At 44.3% G+C, this 23,199-nt stretch overlaps 1 protein-coding gene across 1 annotated transcript; it reads left to right on the top strand.

Moving 5' to 3' along the window:
• Window positions 1-322: 322 nt before the first annotated feature.
• LOC132588705 (feather keratin B-4-like) lies at window positions 323-691 on the top strand. Its single transcript, XM_060261079.1, has one exon. It carries the CDS (start codon window positions 323-325, stop codon window positions 689-691), a length of 369 nt encoding a protein of 122 aa, XP_060117062.1.
• The last annotated feature ends 22,508 nt before the right edge of the window (window positions 692-23,199 follow it).

Genomic DNA, 23,199 nt, shown 5'->3' with positions numbered 1-23,199 from the left:
TGAACAACATGAGGAAGAACTTCCTGACCGTTCGAGCGGTTCCTCAGTGGAACAGGCTTCCTCCTCGAGAGGTGGTGGGCTCTCCTTCCTTGGAGGGTTTTCAACAGAGGCTAGATGGCCATCTGACAGCGATGAAGATCCTGTGAATTTAGGAGGTCCCTTTTGTTTGTTTATTCCCACTTTTTTTTTGTTTCCTCCACCTTTATTTAAAAAGCAGTTCTTACCGATCTTCCTGACTGACCTGAAGCATATTCTTCCACTGTCAAAAAGGTAAACTCACCTGCTTCGACTGTCATTCCAGACTCATCTCCTTCTACTCAAGATGTCCTGCGGTTACTTCCCAAGCTGCGGCCCATCGTGCGCTGTCCCATCCTGCCTCCCATCTTGCGGCTCCCCACGCGGCTACCCCGTCAGCAATCTGGGCTCCCTGGGCTCATGCGGCGGGTACTATGGCGGCGCGACCTCAGCGGGTTGCCTCGGCATCGTCAACGGGGCCAACGTCGGCTGCGTCACCCAGCTGCCGCCATCGGAAATGTTGATACAACCACCTCCTTCTTGCGTAACCATCCCAGGGCCGGTCCTCTCTGCTTCTTGTGAGTCGGTTCGCGTGGCAGGTTACTCCGCCTGTGTCGGGGGTGGCTCTCTAGGTTCTGGCCGCCTGGGCCGAAGGCTGTGCGGCTACCCCTGTTAAACTGGGAGGACACCTTCGCAGAAATGGGAGGGGAATGGTCATTGAAAAGCAGGATACGGATCTGAGAGCTAACGATTCCACGGACGTGGGTGTCAGAGAACTACCACTCATGCCCCAATCTGATGTTCATCTTGTGGTTACTCACGGTTGGTTTCACAAGTGAGGGTCACTTTGGCTTGAGCCTCAGCAGTGGTGAGCCTCCCCAATTCAAATTAGAGTTGACTAGATTCACTTCTGACACCAGCCTTACCAACTCTTTGCAGCTGCTGCTTCTTCCCTTGCCCTTGTTAGGTATGGGCTTTTCCTTCATTCCTACAAGGGCAAGCTGATGTTTCCATTGGAATTCCAGGAGGTGTTAGGATCCAGATGGTTTGCATGGATCTTCTCGCAAGGGCCTTGTGAAAACAATGCTTAAAATGCTTCAGGAAGCCTCTGTTTTACTTGTCTGGTGTCCTTTCATTCACCTTCGATGGAAGTTCGGTGGGAAAATGCATTGCTTCTGTACAGAATATGCTTTCAACCTGTTTGCTGTGCAAATGTTTTCATACAGTATTCATTAAAGCTTGCCTGTCAGCATCACAATATCAATGCGTGGTTTTGCTTGTTCTTGATCTCTCAAGAGGGTGTTCTGTGGTGGACTAGCTGGCAGTGACCTGCCTGGTTGGGTAGCTGGCAGTGACCTGCCCTGGGCCCAACAACAGAACTCACTAGGGTGATGCAGGGTGGGACTGGGGGAAGGAATATGCAGCCATAGTAGCTTCAGTAACAGTCTAGGGGAGTTTAAGGGAGGGACTGTGGCTCAGTGGTAGAGCATCTGCTTGGTAAGCAGAAGGTCCCAGGTTCAACCCCCGGCATCTCCAACTAAAAAGGGGCCCAGGTAAGTAGGTGTGAAAAACCTCAGCTTTAGTGAGACCCTGGAGAGCCACTGCCAGTCTGAGTAGACAAGACTGACTTTGATGGACCCAGGGTCTGATTCAGTATAAGGCAGTTTCATATGTTCATATCTAGTAGAGTGAACTGTTAAGTGGAGAGGGCACAAGATTCTTGTGAGTGTTCTTGTAGAACTCACAAACAAGGAATGCATTGTGAGGCTTTCTAGGAGTAAACTTCACCTCTTGGGGAGGGAAGGTAGCTCAGTGGTAGAGCATCTGCTTGGTAAGCAGGAGGTCCCAGGTTCAATTTCTGGCATCTCCAACTAAAAAGGGTCCCGGCAAATAGGTGTGAAAAACCTCAACTTGAGACCCTGGAGAGCCATGAATGGGACTGTGGCTCAGTGGTAGAGCATCTGCTTGGTAAACAGAAGCTCCCAGGTTCAATCCCTGGCATCTCCAACTAAAAAGGGTCCAGGCAAATAGCTGTGAAAAACCTCAGCTTGAGGCTCTGGAGAGCCACTGCCTGTCTGAGTAGACAAGACTGACTTTGATGGACCCACGATCTGATTCAGTATAAGGCAGCTTCATATGTACATATCTAGTAGAGTGCACTGTTAAGTGTAGAGGACACAAGATGCCTGTTCTTGTAGCACTCACAAATGAGGAATGCATTGTGAGGCTTTCCGGGAGTAAACTTCACCTTTTGGGGAGGGACAGTGGATCAGTGGTAAAACATCTGCTTGGTAAGCAGAAGGTCCCAGGTTCAATCCCCGGCATCTCCAACTCAAAAGGGTCCAGTCAAGTAGGCCTGAAAAACCTCAGCTTGAGACCCTGGAGACCAGCTGCCAGTTTGAATAGACAAGACTGACTTTGATGGACTGAGGGTCTGATTCATTGTAGGAAAGGAAAGGTCCCCTGTGCAAGCACCTGTCGTTTCTGACTCTGGGGTGACGTTGCTTTCACAATGTTTTCACAGCAGACTTTTTTTACAAGGTGGTTTGCCGTTGCCTTCCCCAGTCATCTACACTTCCCCCCCAGCAAGCTGGGTACTCATTTGACCGACCTCGGAAGGATGGAAGGCTGAGTCAACCTTGGGCCGGCTACCTGAACCAGCTTCCGCTGGGATAGAACTCAGGTCGTGAGCAGAGAGCTCAGATCACAGTGCTGCAGTACTGCTGCTTTACCACTCTGCGCCACGGGGCCGCTGATTCAGTATAAGGCAGCTTCATATGTTCATATGTTCAGCCTATTCCACAGAAGCTCAAAAGGTGTGGAGGCACTGAACAAGCCTAGGTAGGAGAACAATGACTCTCTGCGCCCAGGTGTTTTAAGGCAGGGCATGGTGGGGGAGATCAAAGAACAGAGGAGAAGAAGAAGAGAGAAGAGATTGGATTTATACCCCGCTCTTCACTAGTCAAAGGAGTCTCAGATAGGGATGCCAAGTCCAATTTATGAAATATCTGGGGACTTTGGGGGTGGAGCCAGGAGACATTAGGGGTGGAGCCAGGAGCAAGGGTGTGGCAAGCATAATTGAACTCCAAAGGGCGTTCTGGCCATCACATTTCAAGGGACCGCATACCGTTTAAATGCCTTCCTTCCGTAGGAAATAATGACGGATAGGGGCACCTATTTTGGGAGCTCATTGAATTGGACCCCTTGGTCCAATCTTTTTGAAACTTGGAGTGTATTTTGGGGAGAGGCACTGGATGCAACAATGAAAATTCAGTGCCTCTACCTCAAAAACCACCACCCCCCCCAGAGCTCCAGATACCCGCAGATCAATTCTCCAGTATTTTCTATGGGGATAAGCTTCCTTAGGGAATCATGAGTTCCCAGGAGACATTTCCCTTCCCTCCCCCCGCTTTCTGATTACCCTGAAGTGGGGAGAGGGTCTCCAAACCAGGGGATCCCCTGCTCCCCCCTGGGGATTGGCAACCCTAGTCTCAGAGCAGCTTATTGTCATGAAACTCCACCTCAGACAGCTAGGCCAGGCTCCATTGCCCAAGATCCCTTGCAAGCCCCAGGAGTCCAGCTGTAGCAACAACCTTGGTGGTCAGGCAGAAACGAGGCCACAGGCGAAATCAGGAAGAAACAGCCATTTATTTAACGTGTACATGGAGCCCAGATCAGGCTCATGTCTAAACGAATCTGGGAGCCCCGATTTCAGGAAGGTCTACAGTTTTATAGTCACAGACAATCATTTCCAGTAAAGACTCGCACAATGATAGGAAAGGACCACCCCATATCCCATACATCATTACAAGCGTCATATTACTAAAGGAACAAGGAGGAGACATTGATGTTGCTAACGCTCTTGCAGCAATATCCTTCATCAAAAACACATTTGCACCTTTGACTTGCTCCCGAAACATTTTCCAAGGTACATTTGCTCAATGCTTATTTTAGTGCTTATTCCAGCCAGTTTCTAGTTCCTCTTTTAGACAGCTACGGCAGAGCTGGTGGGTGAAGGATTAACTTCCACATTTGCTTCCTTATGCTTCTACAAGCATAAGAACATAAGAGAAGCCATGTTGGATCACGCCGATGGCCCATCCAGTCCAACACGCTGTGTCACATAAGAACAGAAGAGAAGCCATGTTGGATCAGGCCAATGGCCCATCCAGTCCAACACTCTGTGTCACAGAAGAACATAAGAGAAGCCATGTTGGATCAGGCCAATGGCCCCTCCAGTCCAACTGTGTCACACAGTGGCCAAAAAAATTATTTATATATATATATATACACACATATATACCCACACACACACACTGTGGCTAATAGCCACTGATGGACCTCTGCTCCATATTTTTATCTAACGTCCTCTTGAAGCTGTCACCACTTCCTGTAGCTGCCACCACTTCCTGTGGCAGTGAATTCCACACGTTAATCACCCTTTGGGTGAAGAAGTACTTCCTTTTATCTGTTTTAACCTGACTGCGCAGCAATTTCATCGAATGCCCACGAGTTCTTGTATTGTGAGAAAGGGAGAAAAGTACTTCTTCCTCTACTTTCTCCATCCCATGCATTATCTTGTCAACCTCTATCATGTCACCCTGCAGTCGACGTTTCTCCAAGCTAAAGAGCCCCAAGCGTTTTAACCTTTCTTCATAGAGAAAGTGTTCCAACCCTTTAATCATTCTAGTTGCCCTTTTCTGGACTTTTCCCAGTGCTATAATATCCTTTTTGAGGTGCGGTGACCAGAATTGCACACAATATTCCAAATGAGACCACACCATCAGTTTATACAGGGGCATTATGATACTGGCTGATTTGTTTTCACTTCCCTCCCAATAATTCCCAGCATGGCGTTGGCCTTTTTTATTGCAATCGCACACTGTCTTGACCTCTAGGGTCATCTAGTCCAACCCCCTGCACAATGCAGAAAACTCTCAAATCCCTCCCCCTAAATTCACAGGATCTTCATTGCTGTCAGATGGTCACCTAGCCTCTGTTTAAAAACCTCCAAGGAAGGAAGCATAATTGAACTCCAAAGGGAGTTCTGGCCACCACATTTAAATGTCTTCCCTCCATTGGGAATAATGAAGGATAGGGACTCCTTCATTGGGGACTCATAGACTTGGTCCCCCTGGTCCAATCTTTTTGAAACTTGGAAGGTGCTTTGAAGAGAGGCACCAGATGCTATGCCAAAAATTTGGTGCCTCTACCTCAAACAACAGCCCCCCCCCCCCGAGCCGTAGATACCCACAGATCAATTCTCTATTATACTTTATGGAAATCGGTCTTCATAGGGGATAATGGAGTTCGCAGCAGACATTTCCCTCCCCCCCCCGCCCGCTTTCTGATGACCCGGAAGCAGGGAGAGGGCCTCCAAACTGGGGGATCCCCTGCCCCCACCTGGGGATTGGGAACCCTACAGAACGGATAGAAATATTCTAGTCAGAGAACGGCAAATTTATATCAGACAAGATTATTAACCAGTGGAATTGAACCGTACATGAGATCTCTTAACGACTGGTACAATAGAAATGTACTGCTCTTGGACTGTTATACTTTAAGGATACTGGGAGTTTTATATTATATGGAGAAAGTAGAGAAAGAAGTACGTTTCTCCCTTTCTCACAATACAAGAACTCGTGGGCATTCGATGAAATTGCTGAGCAGACAGGTTAAAACGGATAAAAGGAAGTACTTCTTCACCCAAAGGGTGATTAACATGTGGAATTCATTGCCACAGGAGGTGGTGGCGGCTACAAGCATAGCCAGCTTCAAGAGGGGTTTAGATAAAAATATGGAGCAGAGGTCCATCAGTGGCTATTAGCCACAGTGTGTGTGTGTGTGTATATATATGTGTGTGTGTATATATATGTGTGTGTGTATATATATATATATATATATATATATATATATATATAGCCACTGTGTGACACTGAGTGTTAGACTGGATGGGCCATTGTCCTGATCTAACATGGCTTCTCTTATGTTCTTATATTCTGATGGCAGCAATTGATTTTTGCCATAGTCAAAAGGCCAGCAAGCCACTCGTCGCCGAAAATCACATAAGAAGTGGAGAAAGGGTGGTGTGGGCTTCTCCAGGGGTTAATGAGGGCTGCTGGGGGCATGGCAAAGACCCTGGTGGCTGGCTGGCTGGCTGCTCTCCTAATCCAGGGATTGTTATGCAGCTGCACCTTCTGTTCAATGGAGAAGGTAGCTGAGAAGGAGGAAGGAGAACACTCTGATGAATTCAAGGCCTGGTCACAATGTACATTGTTCACAGCTTTCTTGTCTTGTAAAAAGCCCCTGAATCTCTGCAGCCTCTCAGAGTGTTGATCCAGCAGTGTTTACATCTGAAGAGACTAGGGTTGCCAAGTCCAATTCAAGAAATATCTGGGGACTTTGGGGGTGGAACCAGGAGACTTTGGGGGTGGAGCCAGGAGACATTGGGGGTGGAGCCAGGAATAAGGGTGTGACAAGCATAATTGAACTCCGAAGGGAGTTCTGGCCATCACATTTAAAGGGACAGCACACCTTTTTAAATGTCTTCCTTCCATAGGAAATAATGAAAGTTAGGGGCACCTTCTTTTGGGGCTCATAGAATTGAACCCCCTAGCCCAATCGTTTTGAAACTTTGGGGGTCTTTTGGGGAGAGGAACTAGATACTACACTCAAAATATGGTGCTTCTACCTCAAAACACAGCTCCCCCAGAGCCCCCGAAACCTCCAGATCAATTCCCCATTATACCCTATGAGAATCGATCTCCACATAGGGAATAATGAAGTGCTTAGCAGACATTCCTCCCCTATCCCCCCCCCCCGCCTGTTTTCTCATGACTCTGAAGCGAGGGATTGGCCTCTCTACTCATGAGTCGCAGCCAACATCTTCCAAGTAACACAGACACCCCATAGCCGCCCTGAGGCACTTCGGTGAGAAGGGCGGGATATAAGTCCACTAAATAAATAAATAAATAAATAAATAAAATCCCAAGAGGAAGCCTTTCCAATCGGAAATCCGGAGGGGGGAAAATCACATGGTGGCTTTGTGGGCGGAGCTTCCCCCCACCGACCAGCTGACTGGGGGTGGAAAGGAGACCGGGAAAGCGGAAGAACCCCCATTGAGACCTGAGGATTGCCAAGCCTAGACGGAGGAGGGAGAACACTCTGATGAATTCAAGGCCTGGTCACAGTGTACGTTGTTCACAGTGATTTGATCAACAGTTTTCTTGTCTTGTAAAAAGCCCCTGAATCTTTGTACCCTCTCAGAGTGTTGATCCAGCAGGCTTTACATCTGAAGAGACTGAAATTCCTACAGAAAAAAAAAGAAACCTGCCTACAATTTATCAAAAGGTCTGGGAGCTTTGGAGGCTAGTGAAGGTGAGGAGAGGTGACCACCAAATAGGGCTGCTAAGCCCCCAGTCTGGGTGGGGGTTCCCTGCCTGGGAGGTTCCCAACCTCCCCCGACATCATCGGCATGATGACGTCACCCAGAAGTGAGATCATCGTGCTGGCGCACAGCGGCCCCTCTAGGCATTTCTGGGGAAATTCTATGGTTTCCCCAGATGCTCTAGCCACTTGGGCGGGAAAACTCTATGGTACAATAGGTACCATAGAGTTTTTTACTCCCAAATGGCTAGAGCATCCGGGAAAACCATAGTTTCCTCAGAAATGCTTAGAATGGCCACAAGCGATGTCACCGACATGATGATGTCCTAGGGTTGCCAAGTCCAATTTAAGAAGACATTGGATTTGTATTCCACCCTCCACTCAAGAGTCTCAGAGCGGCTCACAATCTCCTTTATCTCCCTCCCCCACAACAGACACCTTGTGAGGTGGGTGGGGTTGAGAGGACTCTCACAGCAGCTGCCCTTTCAAGGACAACGTCTGCCAGAGCTATGGCTGACCCAAGGCCATGCCAGCAGGTGCAAGTGGAGGAGTGGGGAATCAAACCTGGTTCTCCCAGATAAGAGTCCGCACACTTAACCACTACACCAAACTGGCTCTCTCAATTTAAGAAATATCTGGGGACTTTGTGGGCGGAGCCAGGAGACTTTGGGCGTGGAGCCAGGAGACATTGGTGTGGAGCCAAGATCAAGGCTGTGACAAGCATAATTTAACTCCAAAGGGAGTTCTGGCCATCACATTTAAAGGGATGGCATACCTTTTCGATGCCTTCCTTCCATAGGAAATAATGAAGGATAGGGGCACCTTCTTTTGGGGTTCATAGAATTGGACCCCCTGGTCCAATCGTTTCGAAACTTGGAGGATATTTTGAGGAGAGGCACTAGATGCTGTACAGAAACTTTGGTGCCTCTACCTAAAAAAATACCACCACCACCACCCCCAGAGCTCCGGATACCCGTGGATCGATTCTCCATTATTTTCTATGGGAATAAATCTCCACAGGGAATAGCAGAGTTCCCAGCAGACATTTCCCTCCCCTCCCCCTGTTTTCTGAGAATCTGAAGTGGAAGGAGGGCATCCAAACTGGGGGATCCCCTGCCCCCACCTGGGGATTGGCAACCCTATGATGTCCCCTAAGTGAACTTGGCAACCTTACCCGAAATGCTGTATCACTAGACTTGGTTTAGTGCATGATAAGATCATAGAGAGTGGGGAAGCAATAAGCTAAATAACAGAAAGTGAGTGAGAGAGAGAGAGAGAGAGAGACTGTGATCACAACTTTAGAGCTGGAGTGTCAAACATGTGGCCCAGGGGCCGAATCAGACCCCCTGAAGGCTCCTATCAGACCCTCGAGCAACTGGCTGTCATCTGCTTCCTTCTCGTTTTCTCTTGCTTCCTTCTGCATCACAGCTTGCTTTGCCAGGTGCACCCAATTGCACAGGAGCTACAGAGCAAAGCCTCTATTTTCTCCATTGGCTGAGGCTTCTCCTTTGGGGAAGAAAGAAGGAGGAATGGCTTACTTTGCCCGGCCCTCTCAATCACACAACAAAAAATGCAAGCTAGCGACCAATTTACTAAGAAGTATATATAAATCAGTCCAAATGACCAAAACATGTATTTTCAAGTCCCAAAGTAGTGTGGTGACAAGCCAATCGATTAAGTACTTGTTTCTTTCCAGTCTTCATCAGACCTGGGACCGCTAACAAAAGAAAATATTAGACAAAAATATTAGCAGGACCTTCAGACACCACCAACCCTCTTCCAGTGAAAAAGTATATCATACTTACATATTGATTCAATTATATGGATTTTTTACACAATTTTCAAAAAAGAGGGATGCAAAGGGTCTCCAGCATCAATTTCATAATGGTGTTTGTGTCTTTTAGCATGTTGCACTAGAAATATGTTACTTTACCTTTAAGAGGTTGTGTAATGGCAGCTGTAAATGAGATGTTTGCATTTTTAAACATGTTAGTTGCACCATTAGACTGCACAAGAAGCCACATACTGAGCTGTAGCCGATGTGAAATTGCTGCTGGAGATGCTCTGCGTCCCTCTTTTTTTGAAAATTGTGTAAAAAATCCATATAATTGAATCAATATGTAAGTATGATATACTTTTTCACTGGAAGAGGGTTGGTGGTGTCTGAATGTCCTGCTAATATTTTTGTCTAATATTTTCTTTTGTTAGTGGTCCCTGGTCTGATGAAGACTGGAAAGAAACAAGTACTTAATCGACTGGCTTGTCACCACACTACTTTGGGACTTGAATGTACATGTTTTGGACATTTGGACTGGTTTCTATATACTCGTTAGTAAATTGGTCACTAGCTTGCATTTTTTGTTGAGTTATCCATTATAGCGACCTCTCTCAGATTGTACTCTACTCCTCTCAATCACACAGCAGAGCTACTGACCCAAACCTGCCTTCTTTCTATTGGCTGAGGCTCCTCCCCCTCCTGGTCCCCTGGGGAAGGAAGGAAAAGACAGAGCTTTTTGTGCCCAGTTCCCTGGATCCCATGGGAGAAATACAAAGAAAGCACCTTTAAGACTAATGAGTGTTGGGTATGTTTTAAGGTTATTATTAAAAAAAAAAAATCTTTGTGTTAATCTGTGTTCTTTATAAAGTTTAGATCTCTGCTACCTAATCTTAAATAGGTACACACATGGCCCAGCCCAACAAGGCCTCATTTATGTCAGATTCAGCCCTCATGAGTTCGACATGCCTCCCTTAGAGAATTTGTTGGAACTCTCTGTCTGGGGCAAGTGATGCTCTGTATTCTTGGTGCTTGGGAGGGGCAACAGTGGGAGGACTTCTAGTGTCCTGGCCCCACTGATGGACCTGCTGATGACACCTGGGGGTTTTTTGGCCACTGTGTGACACAGAGTGTTAGACTGGATGGCCATTGGCCTGATCCAACATGGCTTCTCTTCTGTTCTTATGTGACACAGAGTGTTGGACTGGATGGGCCACTGGCCTGATCCAACAAGGCTTCTCTTATGTTCCTTTGTGACACAGAGTGTTGGACTGGGTGGGCCATTAGCCTGATCCAACATGGCTTCTGTTATGTTCTTATGTGACACAGACTGTTGGGCTGGATGGGCCATTGGCCTGATCCAACATGGCTTCTCTTATGTTCTTAAGGTGATAACATTTTCAGTCTTTCTACTATGCAATGGTGGCACTGTACTACAGGTGATATAGCTTTTAGTGTGTGGGGGGTGACCTTTCTGATGAACTGAATGAATATTTCTGCTAAAATCAAGGCATTCAGCAATCACATATTGTTGCATTTGCTTTGATGCCAAACTTTTTCATAGGCGAACATCAAAAAAAGCGTGACATTTGCTTTCTGTGAATGTCAGGAAAGGTCCCCTGTGCAAGCACCAGTCATTTCCAACTCTGGGGTGATGTTGCTTTCACAACGTTTTCACGGCAGACTTTTTACAGGGTGGTTTGCCATTGCCTTCCCCAGTCATCTACACTTCCCCCCCAGCAAGCTGGGTACTCATTTGACCGACCTCGGAAAGATGGAAGGCTGAGTCAACCTCAAGCCGGCTACCTGAAAACCCAGCTCCCGCCGGAGATTGAACTCAGGTCATGAGCAGAGCTTAGGACTGCATTACTGCAGCTTTAACACTCTGCGCCACGGGGCTCTTACGCTGAATGGCAACATAATGTATAATCATAAAAAGGGTTTGCCTGTTTGTTTGTCTATGGCATACGTGACTTATCATAAAATAGGAATAGGAGACTCAGAATTGGCTTCGAGCTTCAGGAGGATTGTAGGAGTTGCAGCACCAGACTTTCAGGGAACTTCCTGGCCCACACTCAACTTCCATGCCATTTGTAATGGAGCCTAAGGACGTTTGTTTACAGTAGGCATAACTCATCAGAAAATAAAGCTAGGAGTTTCAAAACCGGCATCCGGTTTCACGATGACGAAGAACCTGGCAGTTATGGAAACGACACACAAAGCTGTTTTATCTGCAGTCTTCTTCTATTGTCTCTCACCAGCTGAGCCTGGAAAGTCATTGATGGACTTTCTCCTTCCCAGTCTTTTCTCTGCCCAGTTTGGGGCAGCGGGGCGGAGGGGGGGGGGACTTTTTAAATATAAAGTGGAGGTTTGGTTCATTTCAAAACTCCCAGGAAAAATGCATTTCTTCACAAGGGGTTAGAATACCTTTCCTGTCAGGAAAAGGCTTAAGTGTTTGGGGGATTTTTTCCCCCCAGTTTAGGCCAGAGATCACTATGGGGGGGGGGGGGATGACTGAGGTTTATCAAGTTAAGCATGGGGTAGAGAATAGTAGACAGAACTTTTTCTTCCTCTCCCAAAATGCTAGAAACTGATGGAATCTAGGGAAGCTGATAGATAACAGATTTATCAATCCATGCTGTCTTAAATGATTGACTTAATGTATTGGTTTAATTGTTTTAACTATTTTGATGTTTTATTGTTGGTTTTAATGTTTTAGCTTGTTGGAATTCGTCCTGAGCCCTTCATGGGAAAGGGGGGGGCTATAAATGTACAAAATAAAGTAAATAAATAAATTTAACATGGGGACGAGGAAATACTAATTTATTCAATGTGGAAATCAATGTCAAACAATGCACAGGCACAGACAGCTTTGAAAGGGCATTAAACAGATTCATGGAAGATGGGTCTATCAGTCACTGATGATTAAGATGAAGAAGAAGATATAGGATTTATATCCTGCCCTCCACTTTGGATCTCAGAGCAGCTCACAACCTCCTTTATCTTCCTCCCCCACAACAGACACCCTGTGAGGTGGGTGGGGCTGAGGGAGCTCTCACAGCAGCTGCCATTTCAAGGACAACTCCTTTCAATTCCTTCCTGGTCAGCAATTTCCTTGCCTCCCAATATAATTGTATTAATAACTTTATTCTGCCCTTTTTTCATTTGCCAGGCCAAGTATTTTACAGGTTTATTCGCTCCTTCAAAAGATTTCTGTTGAAGTCTTTTTAGATTCCATTCCACTTCTTTATTTAACAAATGTCTCAGTTGACTTTGTAGTATTGTAATCTCCCTTATAATTTTCTTTTTCCCAGGTCTCTTTTTAAGCTCCTTCTCCTTCTTTCCAATCTCTTTTTGTAAGTCTATCATTTGTTTGTCTTTGGCTTTTTTATCTTTATTGTTCAATGTAATTAGGATGCCCCTCATTACTGCTTTATATGCATCCCACACTGTTTGAAATTGAATGTCCTCATTTTCATTTATTTGAAAAAAAAAATTAGTCTCCTTTTCCAGAGACTCTACTACCTTTTTCTGCAGCAAATCTTCGTTTATCCGCCATCTTAAAGTCTTTTTTGTGGGTTTTGCAGACCACATTAATGGATTATGGTCTGCCCCTATTTTAGGAAGAATCTCTTTTTTTTTTTTTCATTATAAGTCCCAGATTTTTTGTAATCCTTAACATCAATTCTTGAGAAAGAATTATGTCTTGCTGAAAAGAAAGTGTAGTCACGTTCTTTGGGGTTAAATTCCATCCATACGTCTTCCAGACTTTCTTGTTTAACTAGTTCAAAAAATGACTTTGGTAGTTTTCCTTCGTTATTTTTTTTCTCAGACCTGTCCAAAATATTTTTAACCATTCCATTAAAATCTCCCATTATCATAACTTGCACACTTGTCACTTGATCTAATTGTTGCATAATGTCCTTAAAGAAAGAGTCTTTTGCTCGATTTGGGGCATACAATCCCAATAACAAAGTTCTTTTATGATTCAACATCACTTCCATCGCAATAAATCTACCACCATCATCTTTAAAAATCAGTTTAGGGCCTAATTCTTGCTTCACATAAAAAACCACACCCCTTTTTTTTCACCTTAGCCAATGAGGAAAATTCCACACCAAGTTGTTTATTCCATAAAAATTTATAATTCATTTGTTTGATGTGTACTTCTTGTAGGCAAATTATATTACATTTTTGCTTCCCAATCCAAAGAAAAGTTGCCCTTCTTTTTTGTGGTGAATTAAGTCCATTTACATTCCAAGATATTAATTTGTAATCCATCATGGTTTTCTATTTTTAATCTGTACCCCCAAATTCTTTATGTTCCTCAAAAAACTTCGTCATGGTAAATCTCCTTCCTTTGTATTCAGAGCTTAGACCCTCTGGAAGTTTCCATCTGTATCTCATTTCACTTTCTCTCAGCTTGTCAGTCAGTTTTTTATACAATCTTCTGTCATTTATAACTTTCCTTGGCAGTTCTTTCATGATGCTTACATTACTGCCATCCACCTCCACTTAATTCTCAAATTGTTTACTTAGAATCCTTCCTACCATATCTCTTGTCACCAATCTCACTACCACATCCCTTGGTAGTTTATTTTTCCTTGCATAGTCTGAGTTAACCCTGTAAATATCATCATAAAAATAACTGGTTTCATCAGGGTCATCTCCCAAAAATTCAGCAGTGATTTTTATTACATATGTCCTTAAAGCAGTCTCATCAGATTCAGGCACCCCTCTCAAACGTATCTGATTCTCCATTAGTTTACAGTCTTGTAGTACTGCTTTCTCCTGCATTTTTTTTAATAGTGGAATCCACTGTGTTGATTCTTACATCATGGTCTTTCACCTTTTCTTCAACCTCCTGCATTTTCTTTAACACTGCTTGGGAATCTTTTCTGAGAACTTCTATGTCTTTTTTAAATTCCTTCTTACATTCAGTTATAGAGTCTTTTATCACTTTAACCAATCTTTAGCCAATCTTGCCTCCATGGCTTCCATTTGTTCCTGCACTTTAGCCATTTTTGCTTCTTCAAGTGACGTTGCCCTTGTATCGATCTGCTTTGCTCCTGATTTGTGGATAAACATCACTGCCTTTCCATTTTAAAAATAGGCTTCAAAGTTGACCTCACCTAAACGCTTTTAATTATACTGTCTTATAGATTAGAACATGCCCTTTCAGATGAGCCCAAAATTGCCATTCCCAGAAATTCCTAAGTTGAGATATTAATTTTTTAAAATTTTATTTTCTTCAAAATGGCATCCGCGGCTTTTCTGCCCCCTTTAAAAAATATATATATATTTTTCTTCTAGAGTGCTCCAAAATTGGTTCATAGTAGGTAGTCCAATAGATCTTGCCTTTTAATGACGATATTTGCCAGCTCTACTAATTTTTAAAGTCCCGTTGTCTTTTTAAAAATGTTTAAACTTTTGACCTTCTTTCAATGGCCGCCAATGTTTCTCTATGATTATAGTCCTAGAGAGGGCTCGGAGGCCTTCCTCTTTCCCTTCTCTTAATGGACGCTTCCTTCCTTTCTTGCCACGAAGTCTCATTTTCTATAGTTGAGAAGTCTCGCATTACTTCTATGACACCACTTCCTGTGACGTCCTGTTGTTCAGCAGTTCTTTTTCGGAGGGAGGGAGTATCTAGCATGACCATAAGTATGTATAACAATATTTATTCTTCTTCTTTTAACCTTGTTTTTCTAATTTTCTTAGTCCCAAATTCACTCCCTCTTCTTTACTTTAAAATAATGTAGATGAATCCATACCTTTGTTTTTATTCCAAATAAGTCTTATTTTAGTCCCAGAGTGATAGATAAAGATCTTTACCTTTAAAAATTGTGATCCTTTCAAGCACTGTTCTCTTCCAAAGTAGATGTTAATTAGTCCCAAAGAAGCCTTGGATCATGATGAATTTAAGTCGATTTAACGAACCCAGAAGTCCTCTGTAGACGCTGGAATGCAATTCTTCTCTGGTGACTCTTCAAAGCCAAAAAGGAACCCCACTGGGATACCTTGTCAACAAAAGTAAATCCTCTCAGAATTTAATGTCTTGGCCATCTCCTTGCCTAGAAGATGTAGGCAGCAGGTGTTAAAATCACCTTCTCTGCCCAGAACAGAGGCTCTGGTCTGCTCCTGTATTGAGAAGCACCTCAGTCCTCCATGACTTAAAACCAGAAGTCCACAATTTCAAGGACAACTCCTATCAGAGCTATGGCTAACCCATGGCCATTCCGATAGGTGCAAGCGGAGGAGTGGGGAATCAAACCCGGTTCCCCCAGATAAGAGTCCGCACACTTAAATACTGCATGAAACTGGCTCTCCAGAGAACCTCCAAATTCCAGAGAACCTCCATATTCAGAGGCAGTAAACTTCAGTGCTGGGGTAGCATTGTGGAGAAGCCTCATCCACTATGATGTGGTTGGTCCTCTAGGACAGCTAATTGGCCATTTCATGAGACAAGATGTTAGACTAGAAGGATCGCTGGTATAATCCAGCAATGCCTACATTCTTTTGTTTTCTCTTATACAGTTTCCAAGGTTTAAGAAAAGACAGGTCACTAATAATATATTGGTTGGAAAAATGGCAAACATTTCCATGTGTAAATTAAAGAAGCAAAGGAATAAAATTATTTATCCCCAGGAATCGTCCTCATCTTCATCTTCCTGCAAAGATACTTCTGCAATTCCCAGGAACTTGTCTAGAACTCAAATCGCAGAACAGTCAAATATCTATTATTTATTTATTACTTTAAATTTCTAGCCCACCCTCTCTGCAAGTGGATCTGCAACTATTTGTGATGAAGACTGATGATGATGATGATGATGACAATGACATTCTTTTTTAATTAACCGCAAGGCTAATCAGAACTCCTGGGAGCTATTTTGCTCATTTTGGAATTCCTCCGATGTTGTACTGAAACTGTGATCTCCTAAAATACCGTCAGTTTGCAACACATTTGTCAAGGCACAGATGAGTCAAAACACATCCCTTTGAAATTAAAGCCAAGGCCATCAGAGGCCTGGGAAAATCACGGTTCCTGGCTATATAGGGGCTAGGTAGATAGACAGAGGCATACCCAGGAATTTAAAAGTCAGGGGGCTTTCTAAAATGTCAGAGGGCACCTTTTCCCATCTGCTCTGGGGCTTGTCACTTCTCATAAACTTTCTTCTGGCAAAAAAAATCAGGCTGCACCCTGGAGGTAGGGGGCAGTGCCCCCACAGCACACACACCCCCCCCCGGTGGCTATGGTACTGTAGACAGGTAAAGCCCAACCAGGATCACCCGTTTACTCCTAGTCCACCTGGTGCAGACCCATGCAGGGTCCAGCCATTGCTGAAGACCCGGCCTGGCCATGCAGCCAGAGAAAATGCTAGCCACAAGTCAAATTGAAGTTCAAGAACCTTTAATGGCATCGAAGGGCAAACTAAAAGTACAAACAGAATTGAAATAAAGTCCAGTAAGCAATATAGCAGGGGTGGCCAAACTGTGGCTCAGGAGCAACATGTAGATCTTTCACACATATTGTGAGACACTTGAAGCCCCCCCCCCCATTGGCCAGCTTGGAGAAGGCATTTCTCAATTGAAATCACTTCATTGGCGGGGGAGGGCGGGATATAAAAATAAATTTATCTTATCTTATCTTCTCCAAGCCAAGCCAGCCAGCAGCATGGGGAATACTTTTAAAGTTGTTTTCTTTCCACCTCTCTCCTTCCTTCCTTCCTTCCTTCCTTCCTTCCTTCCTTCCTTCCTTCCTTCCTTCCTTCCTTCCTTCCTTCCTTCCTTCCTTCCTTCCTTCCTTCCTTCCTTCCTTCCTTCCTTCCTTCCTTCCTTCCTTCCTTCCTTCCTTCCGGAAGGCACACATCTGACATTCATGTCTTGCAGCTCTCAAACATCTGATGTTCAATCTATGTGGCTCTTAAGTTCACCAGTATCATAATGCCCCTGTATAAAATGATGGTGCGGTCTCATTTGGAATTCTATGTACAATTCTGGTCACCGCACCTCAAAAAGGATATTATAGCATTGGAAAAAGTGCAGAAAAGGGCAACTAGAATGATTCAGGGTTTGGAACACTTTCCCTATGAAGAAAGGTTAAAACGTTTGGGGCTCTTCAGCTTGGAGAAACGTCGACTGCGGGGTGACATGATAGAGGATTACAAGATAATGCATGGGATGGAGAAAGTAGGGAAAGAAGTACTTTTCTCCCTTTCTCACAATACAAGAACTCGTGGGCATTCGATGAAATTGCTGAGCAGTCAGGTTAAAACAGATAAAAGGAAGTACTTCTTCAGGACCGCCTCTCCCCATATGGTGATTCCCCCCCCCCCGCCCGCTTCTGAGATCTACTGCGCAACATCTTCTTATGGATACAATGACAGATGATTAGCTTAGAGTTGATGGCTTAATGTTGGCGTACATATTATTTACTGAGTCTTCCTCCAGGAAGAAATGATCGCTTAAGAACAGCATATTATCAGATAACCCGAAGGAGCAATTAAAAAAATATAATTATTATTTTTGTCTATCTATTTCATGACGAGAGAGCATGAATTTAAAAACGGCTATAACTAAATGTTGTATCCACCATTTCCCTCCAAAGTAGGCTCCAAGGGTGCTTTCACACAAAAGATCTCACCCAACCTAGCTGTGCGATCACGGCAGATGGTGACTATAGCCATGAAATTAAAAGACGTTTGCTCCTTGGGAGGACAGCTATGGCGAACCTAGGCCATATAATGAAAAGCAGAGGTATCACCCTGCCAACAGAAGTCTGTATAGTCAAAGGAATGGTATTCCCAGTAGTAATGTATGGCTGTATGAGTTGGACCATAAGGAAGGCTGAGTGCAGAAGAATAAATGCTTTCAAGCTGTAGTGCTGGAGAAGAATCTTGAGAATCCCTTGGACTGCGAGAAGATCAAATCAGTCAGTCCTAAGGGAAATCAACCCAGACTGTTCCCTGGAAGGTCAGATGCTGAAGCTGAAGCTCAAATACTATGGCCACCCAATGAGAAGGGAGCACTCCCTGGAGAAGATCCTAATGCTGGGAAAGACAGAAGGCAAAAGAAGAAGGGGACGGCAAAAGAGGAGATGGCTGGACAGCGTTACTGATGTAACTAACACAAATTTGAGCAGACTTGGAAGGACAGTGGAAGACAGGAGGGCCTGACCCGGCTTGGGCCATGGAGTTGCAAAGAGTCGGACTTGACTGTGAGACTGAACAACAACTAAACCATGCCTCCCATTCAGATTAAATGGCCACGATCACATCAGCGTTTCTGCCCTCGGAGTAGCACCCGTTCTCACTCCCCATCTTCAGACGCCTCCTATCTAGATTTAAAAGCCACCTGGATCTTCCCGGTAATTTCCCCCTGAATCACATTTAGGTCGCATATTCGCTGACCATCTGAACACCCAGGTGTGTTCCCCATATATTCCCCAGAGATTACTGCGTTCAGGGATACAAAACTTACTATCCATCCATAGACCAAGGGAGGTCAGACTGTGTTCTACACGGGCCAGGGCTTTCTCAGTGGCAGCACCAGAAATGTGGAATGCCCTCCCGGAGGCCATAAGGGCTCTGCGAGGCCTCTCTCAATTCCACAGGGTCTGTAAAACTGAATTATTTTGACAGGCCTTCAACACCTAACCGGACTGTCACCCTACACTGCTGAGGAAGTACAATTACTATAGGATCACTGTCAGAGGACAGCAAGATCCCACCTACATTGAAGTTAACAGCACCATAAAATGTTTTAAATTGTATTTTATTGTATCTTTCTGTTTTCGACTATAATTGTAAATGTCTGAACTGATGGTTAGCCACCCTGAATCCACTCGCAGAGAGGGTAGGATAAAAGTTGAAAGTAACAAACAAACCCTGCTCCAAGGAGTGCTTGTGTGTTTCTCTACTTGAGTGCACACAACAGGGGGCTTTAAAAAAACCGAACTAACTAACCATCCTTTCCACAGAGGGTTTGTGGTTGATGTTAGAGGTTTCTGCTTGGAAAATCTATGAGATTTGAGAGCCCTTTAGTATAAAAGCAAAACTATAACTTTATTGCTACAGGGATGAGGAAAACTGGGATGAAAACAAGGAACTCTTAAGAGCTACATCCTCTCTATGGAAGACACGTGGCTAAGAATGGGGATTTCCTCCTTCTTCTTAACCTCTGCCTACCTAGATGAAGAAGTAGAATAAGAAGAAGATGTTTGGTGCAGGGGTTAGGTGTGTGGACTCTCATCTGGGAGAACTGGGTTTGATTCCCCACTCCTCCACTTGCAGCTGCTGGAATGGCCTTGGGTCAGCCATAGCTCTGGCAGAAGATGTCCTTGAAAGGGCAGCTGCTGTTAGAGATCTCTCAGCCCCACTTACCTCACAGGGTATCTGTTGCACGGGAGGAAGGGAAAGGAGATTGTGAGCTGCTCTAAGACTCTGAAGAGCAGGATATAAATCCAATATCATCTTCTCCTTCTCCTCCTCCTCCTCCTTCTTCTTCTTCTTCTTCTTCTTCTTCTTCTCCTCCTCCTCCTTCTCCTTTTTCTTCTTCTTCTCCTTCTCCTCCCCCTTCTTCTCCTCCTCCTTCATCTTCTCCTTCTTCTTCTTCTTCTTCTCCTACTTCTCCTCCTCCTCCTCCTCCTCCTTCTCCTTCTCCTCCTTCTTCACTTCAATGCCAAACAGCAGAGGGATATTCTGGAGCTAATCTATGCCAAGACATTCAAATCCATATCATTTTGGGCTCTGCAGCTTCTCCAGCCATCCTCAAGGCGGTGGCCACTTTTCAGATACCTATCTTTGTTGACTGATGAGTTACGCCTGCCCCCAGAGCGTGCAAACTGCCAAACCACTTGCTGATCATTATAATTTAGTCAGATCAGCTACAAATTGGTGTTTGTTCTTTTGCTGTAAGGTGGATAAAAGCGGCAGATGTCAGACAGGTTGTAATGATGCACCCAGTTCCTGATAGGCGGTTAGGAGGTGAGAATGCTGGGCAGCGGAGGAAGTTAGCTTAATGATTTTTTCCTTGTCGGAAGGACAGAGGAAAAGAACAAATAGGGACTGCCACACTGCCAATGTAAAACGTTTTGCCTGCACTGATGGATATTTTTTTTGGGGGGGGGGAGTTTGCTAAAGATAATGGATTCTTTTTGGGGGGAGGTTGTTTGTTTGTTTGTTTGCTTTTGCTGTTTAAGGCACAACTAAAATATGAAAACAGCCAATAGCATACAGAGAAGAAGAAGAAGAAGAAGAAGAAGAAGAAGAAGAAGAAGAAGAAGAAGAAGAAGAAGAAGGAAAGAAGAAGAAAAAGAAAAAAGAAGAATAGAAGAAAAAGAAAAAAGAAGAAAAGAAGAAGAAAAAGAAGATGAGAAAAAGAAAAGAAGAAAAAGAAAAAGAAAGAAAAAGTTGTTGATGATGTTGGATTATTATCCTGCCCTATACTCGGAATCTCAATTACTATAGGATCACTGTCAGAGGACAGCAAGATCCCACCTACATTGAAGTTAACAGCCCCATAAAATGTTTTAAATTGTATTTTATTGTATCTTTTTGTTTTAGACTATAACTGTAAATGTCTGAACTGATGGTTAGCCACCCTGAATCCACTCGCAGAGAGGGCAGGATAAAAGTTGAAAGTCACAAACAAACCCTGCTCCAAGGAGTGCTTGTGTGTTTCTCTGCTTGAGTGCACACAACAGGGCTTAAAAAAAAAAAAAAACTAACTAACCATCCTTTCCACAGAGGGATTGTGGTTGATGTTAGAGGTTTCTGCTTGGAAAATCAATGAGATTTGAGAGCCCTTTAGTATAAAAGCAAAACCATAACTTTATTGCTATAGGGATGGGAAAAACTGGGATGAAAACAAGGAACTCTTAAGAGCTACATCCTCACTATGGAAGACACGTGGCTAAGAATGGGGATTTCCTCCTTCTTCTTAACCTCTGCCTACGTAGATGAGGAAGAAGAAGAAGAAGAAGAAGAAGAAGAAGAAGAAGAAGAAGAAGAAGAAGAAGAAGAAAGAAGAAGAAGAGAAAAAGAAGAAGATGTTTGGTGCAGGGGTTAGGTGTGTGGACTCTCATCTGGGAGAACTGGGTTTGATTCCCCACTCCTCCACTTGCAGCTGCTGGAATGGCCTTGGGTCAGCCATCGCTCTGGCAGGAGTTGTCCTTGAAAGGGCAGCTGCTGTTAGAGATCTCTCAGCCCCACCTCCCTCACAGGGTATCTGTTGCACGGGAGGAAGGGAAAGGAGATTGTGAGCTGCTCTAAGACTCTGAAGAGCAGGATATAAATCCAATATCATCTTCTCCTTCTTCTTCTTCTTCTTCTTCTTCTTCTTCTTCTTCTTCTTCTTCTCCTTCTTCTTCTTCTCCTTCTCCTTCTCCTCCACCTCCTCCTTCCTCTTCTTCTTCTCCTCCTCCTCCTCCTACTTCTTCTCCTCCTTCTTCTTCTCCTCCTTCATCTTCTCCTTCTTCTCCTTCTCCTCCTTCTTCACTTCAATGCCAAACAGCAGAGGGATATTCTGGAGCTAATCTGTGCCAAGACATTCAAATCCCCATCATTTTGGGCTCTGCAGCTTTTCCAGCCATCCTCAAGGCGGTGGCCACTTCTCGGATACCTATCTTTGTTGACTGATGAGTTACGCCTGCCCCCCGAGCGTGCAAACTGCCAAACCACTTGCTGATCAGTATAATTTAGTCAGATCAGCTACAAATTGGTGTTTGTTCTTTTGCTGTAACGCGGATAAAAGCGGCAGATGTCAGATAGGTGGTAATGATACACCCAGTTCCTGATAGGCGGTTAGGAGGTGAGAATGCTGGGCAGCGGAGGAAGTTAGCTTAATGATTTTTTCCTTGTCAGAAGGACAGAGGAAAAGAACAAATAGGGACTGCCACACTGCCAATGTAAAACATTTCGCCTGCCCTTATGGATCCTTTTTTTTTTTTTGGGGGGGGGGGTTGCTAATGCATATGGATTCTTTTTTGGGGGAGGTTGTTTGTTTGTTTTTGCTGTTTAAGGCACAACTAAAATATGAAAACAGCCAATAGCATACAGAGAAGAAGAAGAAGAAGAAGAAGAAGAAGAAGAAGAAGAAGGAAAGAAGAAGGAAAAGAAAAAAAGAATAGAAGAAAAAGAAAAAAGAAGAAAAGAAGAAGAAAAAGAAGATGAAAAAAAAGAAAAGAAGAAAAAGAAAAGAAAAAGTTGTTGATGATGTTGGATTTATATCCTGCCCTATACTCTGAATCTCAATTACTATAGGATCACTGTCAGAGGACAGCAAGATCCCACCTACATTGAAGTTAACAGCACCATAAAATGTTTTAAATTGTATTTTATTGTATCTTTTTGTTTTAGACTATAACTGTAAATGTCTGAACTGATGGTTAGCCACCCTGAATCCACTCGCAGAGAGGGTAGGATAAAAGTTGAAAGTAACAAGCAAACCCTGCTCCAAGGAGTGCTTGTGTGTTTCTCTACTTGAGTGCACACAACAGGGGGCTTTTAAAAAAACCCAACTAACTAACCATCCTTTCCACAGAGGGATTGTGGTTGATGTTAGAGGTTTCTGCTTGGAAAATCTATGAGATTTGAGAGCCCTTTAGTATAAAAGCAAAACCATAACTTTATTGCTACAGGGATGGGGAAAACGGGGATGAAACCAAGGAACTCTTAAGAGCTACATCTCACTATGGAAGACACGTGGCTAAGAATGGGGATTTCCTCCTTCTGCTTAACCTCTGCCTACCTAGATGATGAAGAAGAAGATGTTTGGTGCAGGGGTTAGGTGTGTAGACTCTCATCTGGGAGAACTGGGTTTGATTCCCCACTCTTCCACTTGCAGCTGCTGGAATGGCCTTGGGTCAGCCATAGCTCTGGCAGGAGTTGTCCTTGAAAGGGCAGCTGCTGTTAGAGATCTCTCAGCCCCACTTACCTCACAGGGTATCTGTTGCACGGGAGGAAGGGAAAGGAAATTGTGAGCTGCTCTAAGACGCTGAAGGGCAGGATATAAATCCAATATCATCT

This window comes from Heteronotia binoei, chromosome 1, assembly GCF_032191835.1.
Source record: "Heteronotia binoei isolate CCM8104 ecotype False Entrance Well chromosome 1, APGP_CSIRO_Hbin_v1, whole genome shotgun sequence".
Classification (NCBI taxonomy): domain Eukaryota; kingdom Metazoa; phylum Chordata; class Lepidosauria; order Squamata; family Gekkonidae; genus Heteronotia; species Heteronotia binoei.
The sequence above is the reverse complement of the archived record's forward strand: the minus strand, read 5'-3'. Positions and strand labels throughout refer to the sequence as shown.

Excerpts from the sequence above, each read along its gene's own strand:
- LOC132588705 (XM_060261079.1), top strand. The coding sequence starts at position 323 with ATGTCCTGCGGTTACTTCCCAAGCTGCGGCCCATCGTGCGCTGTCCCA.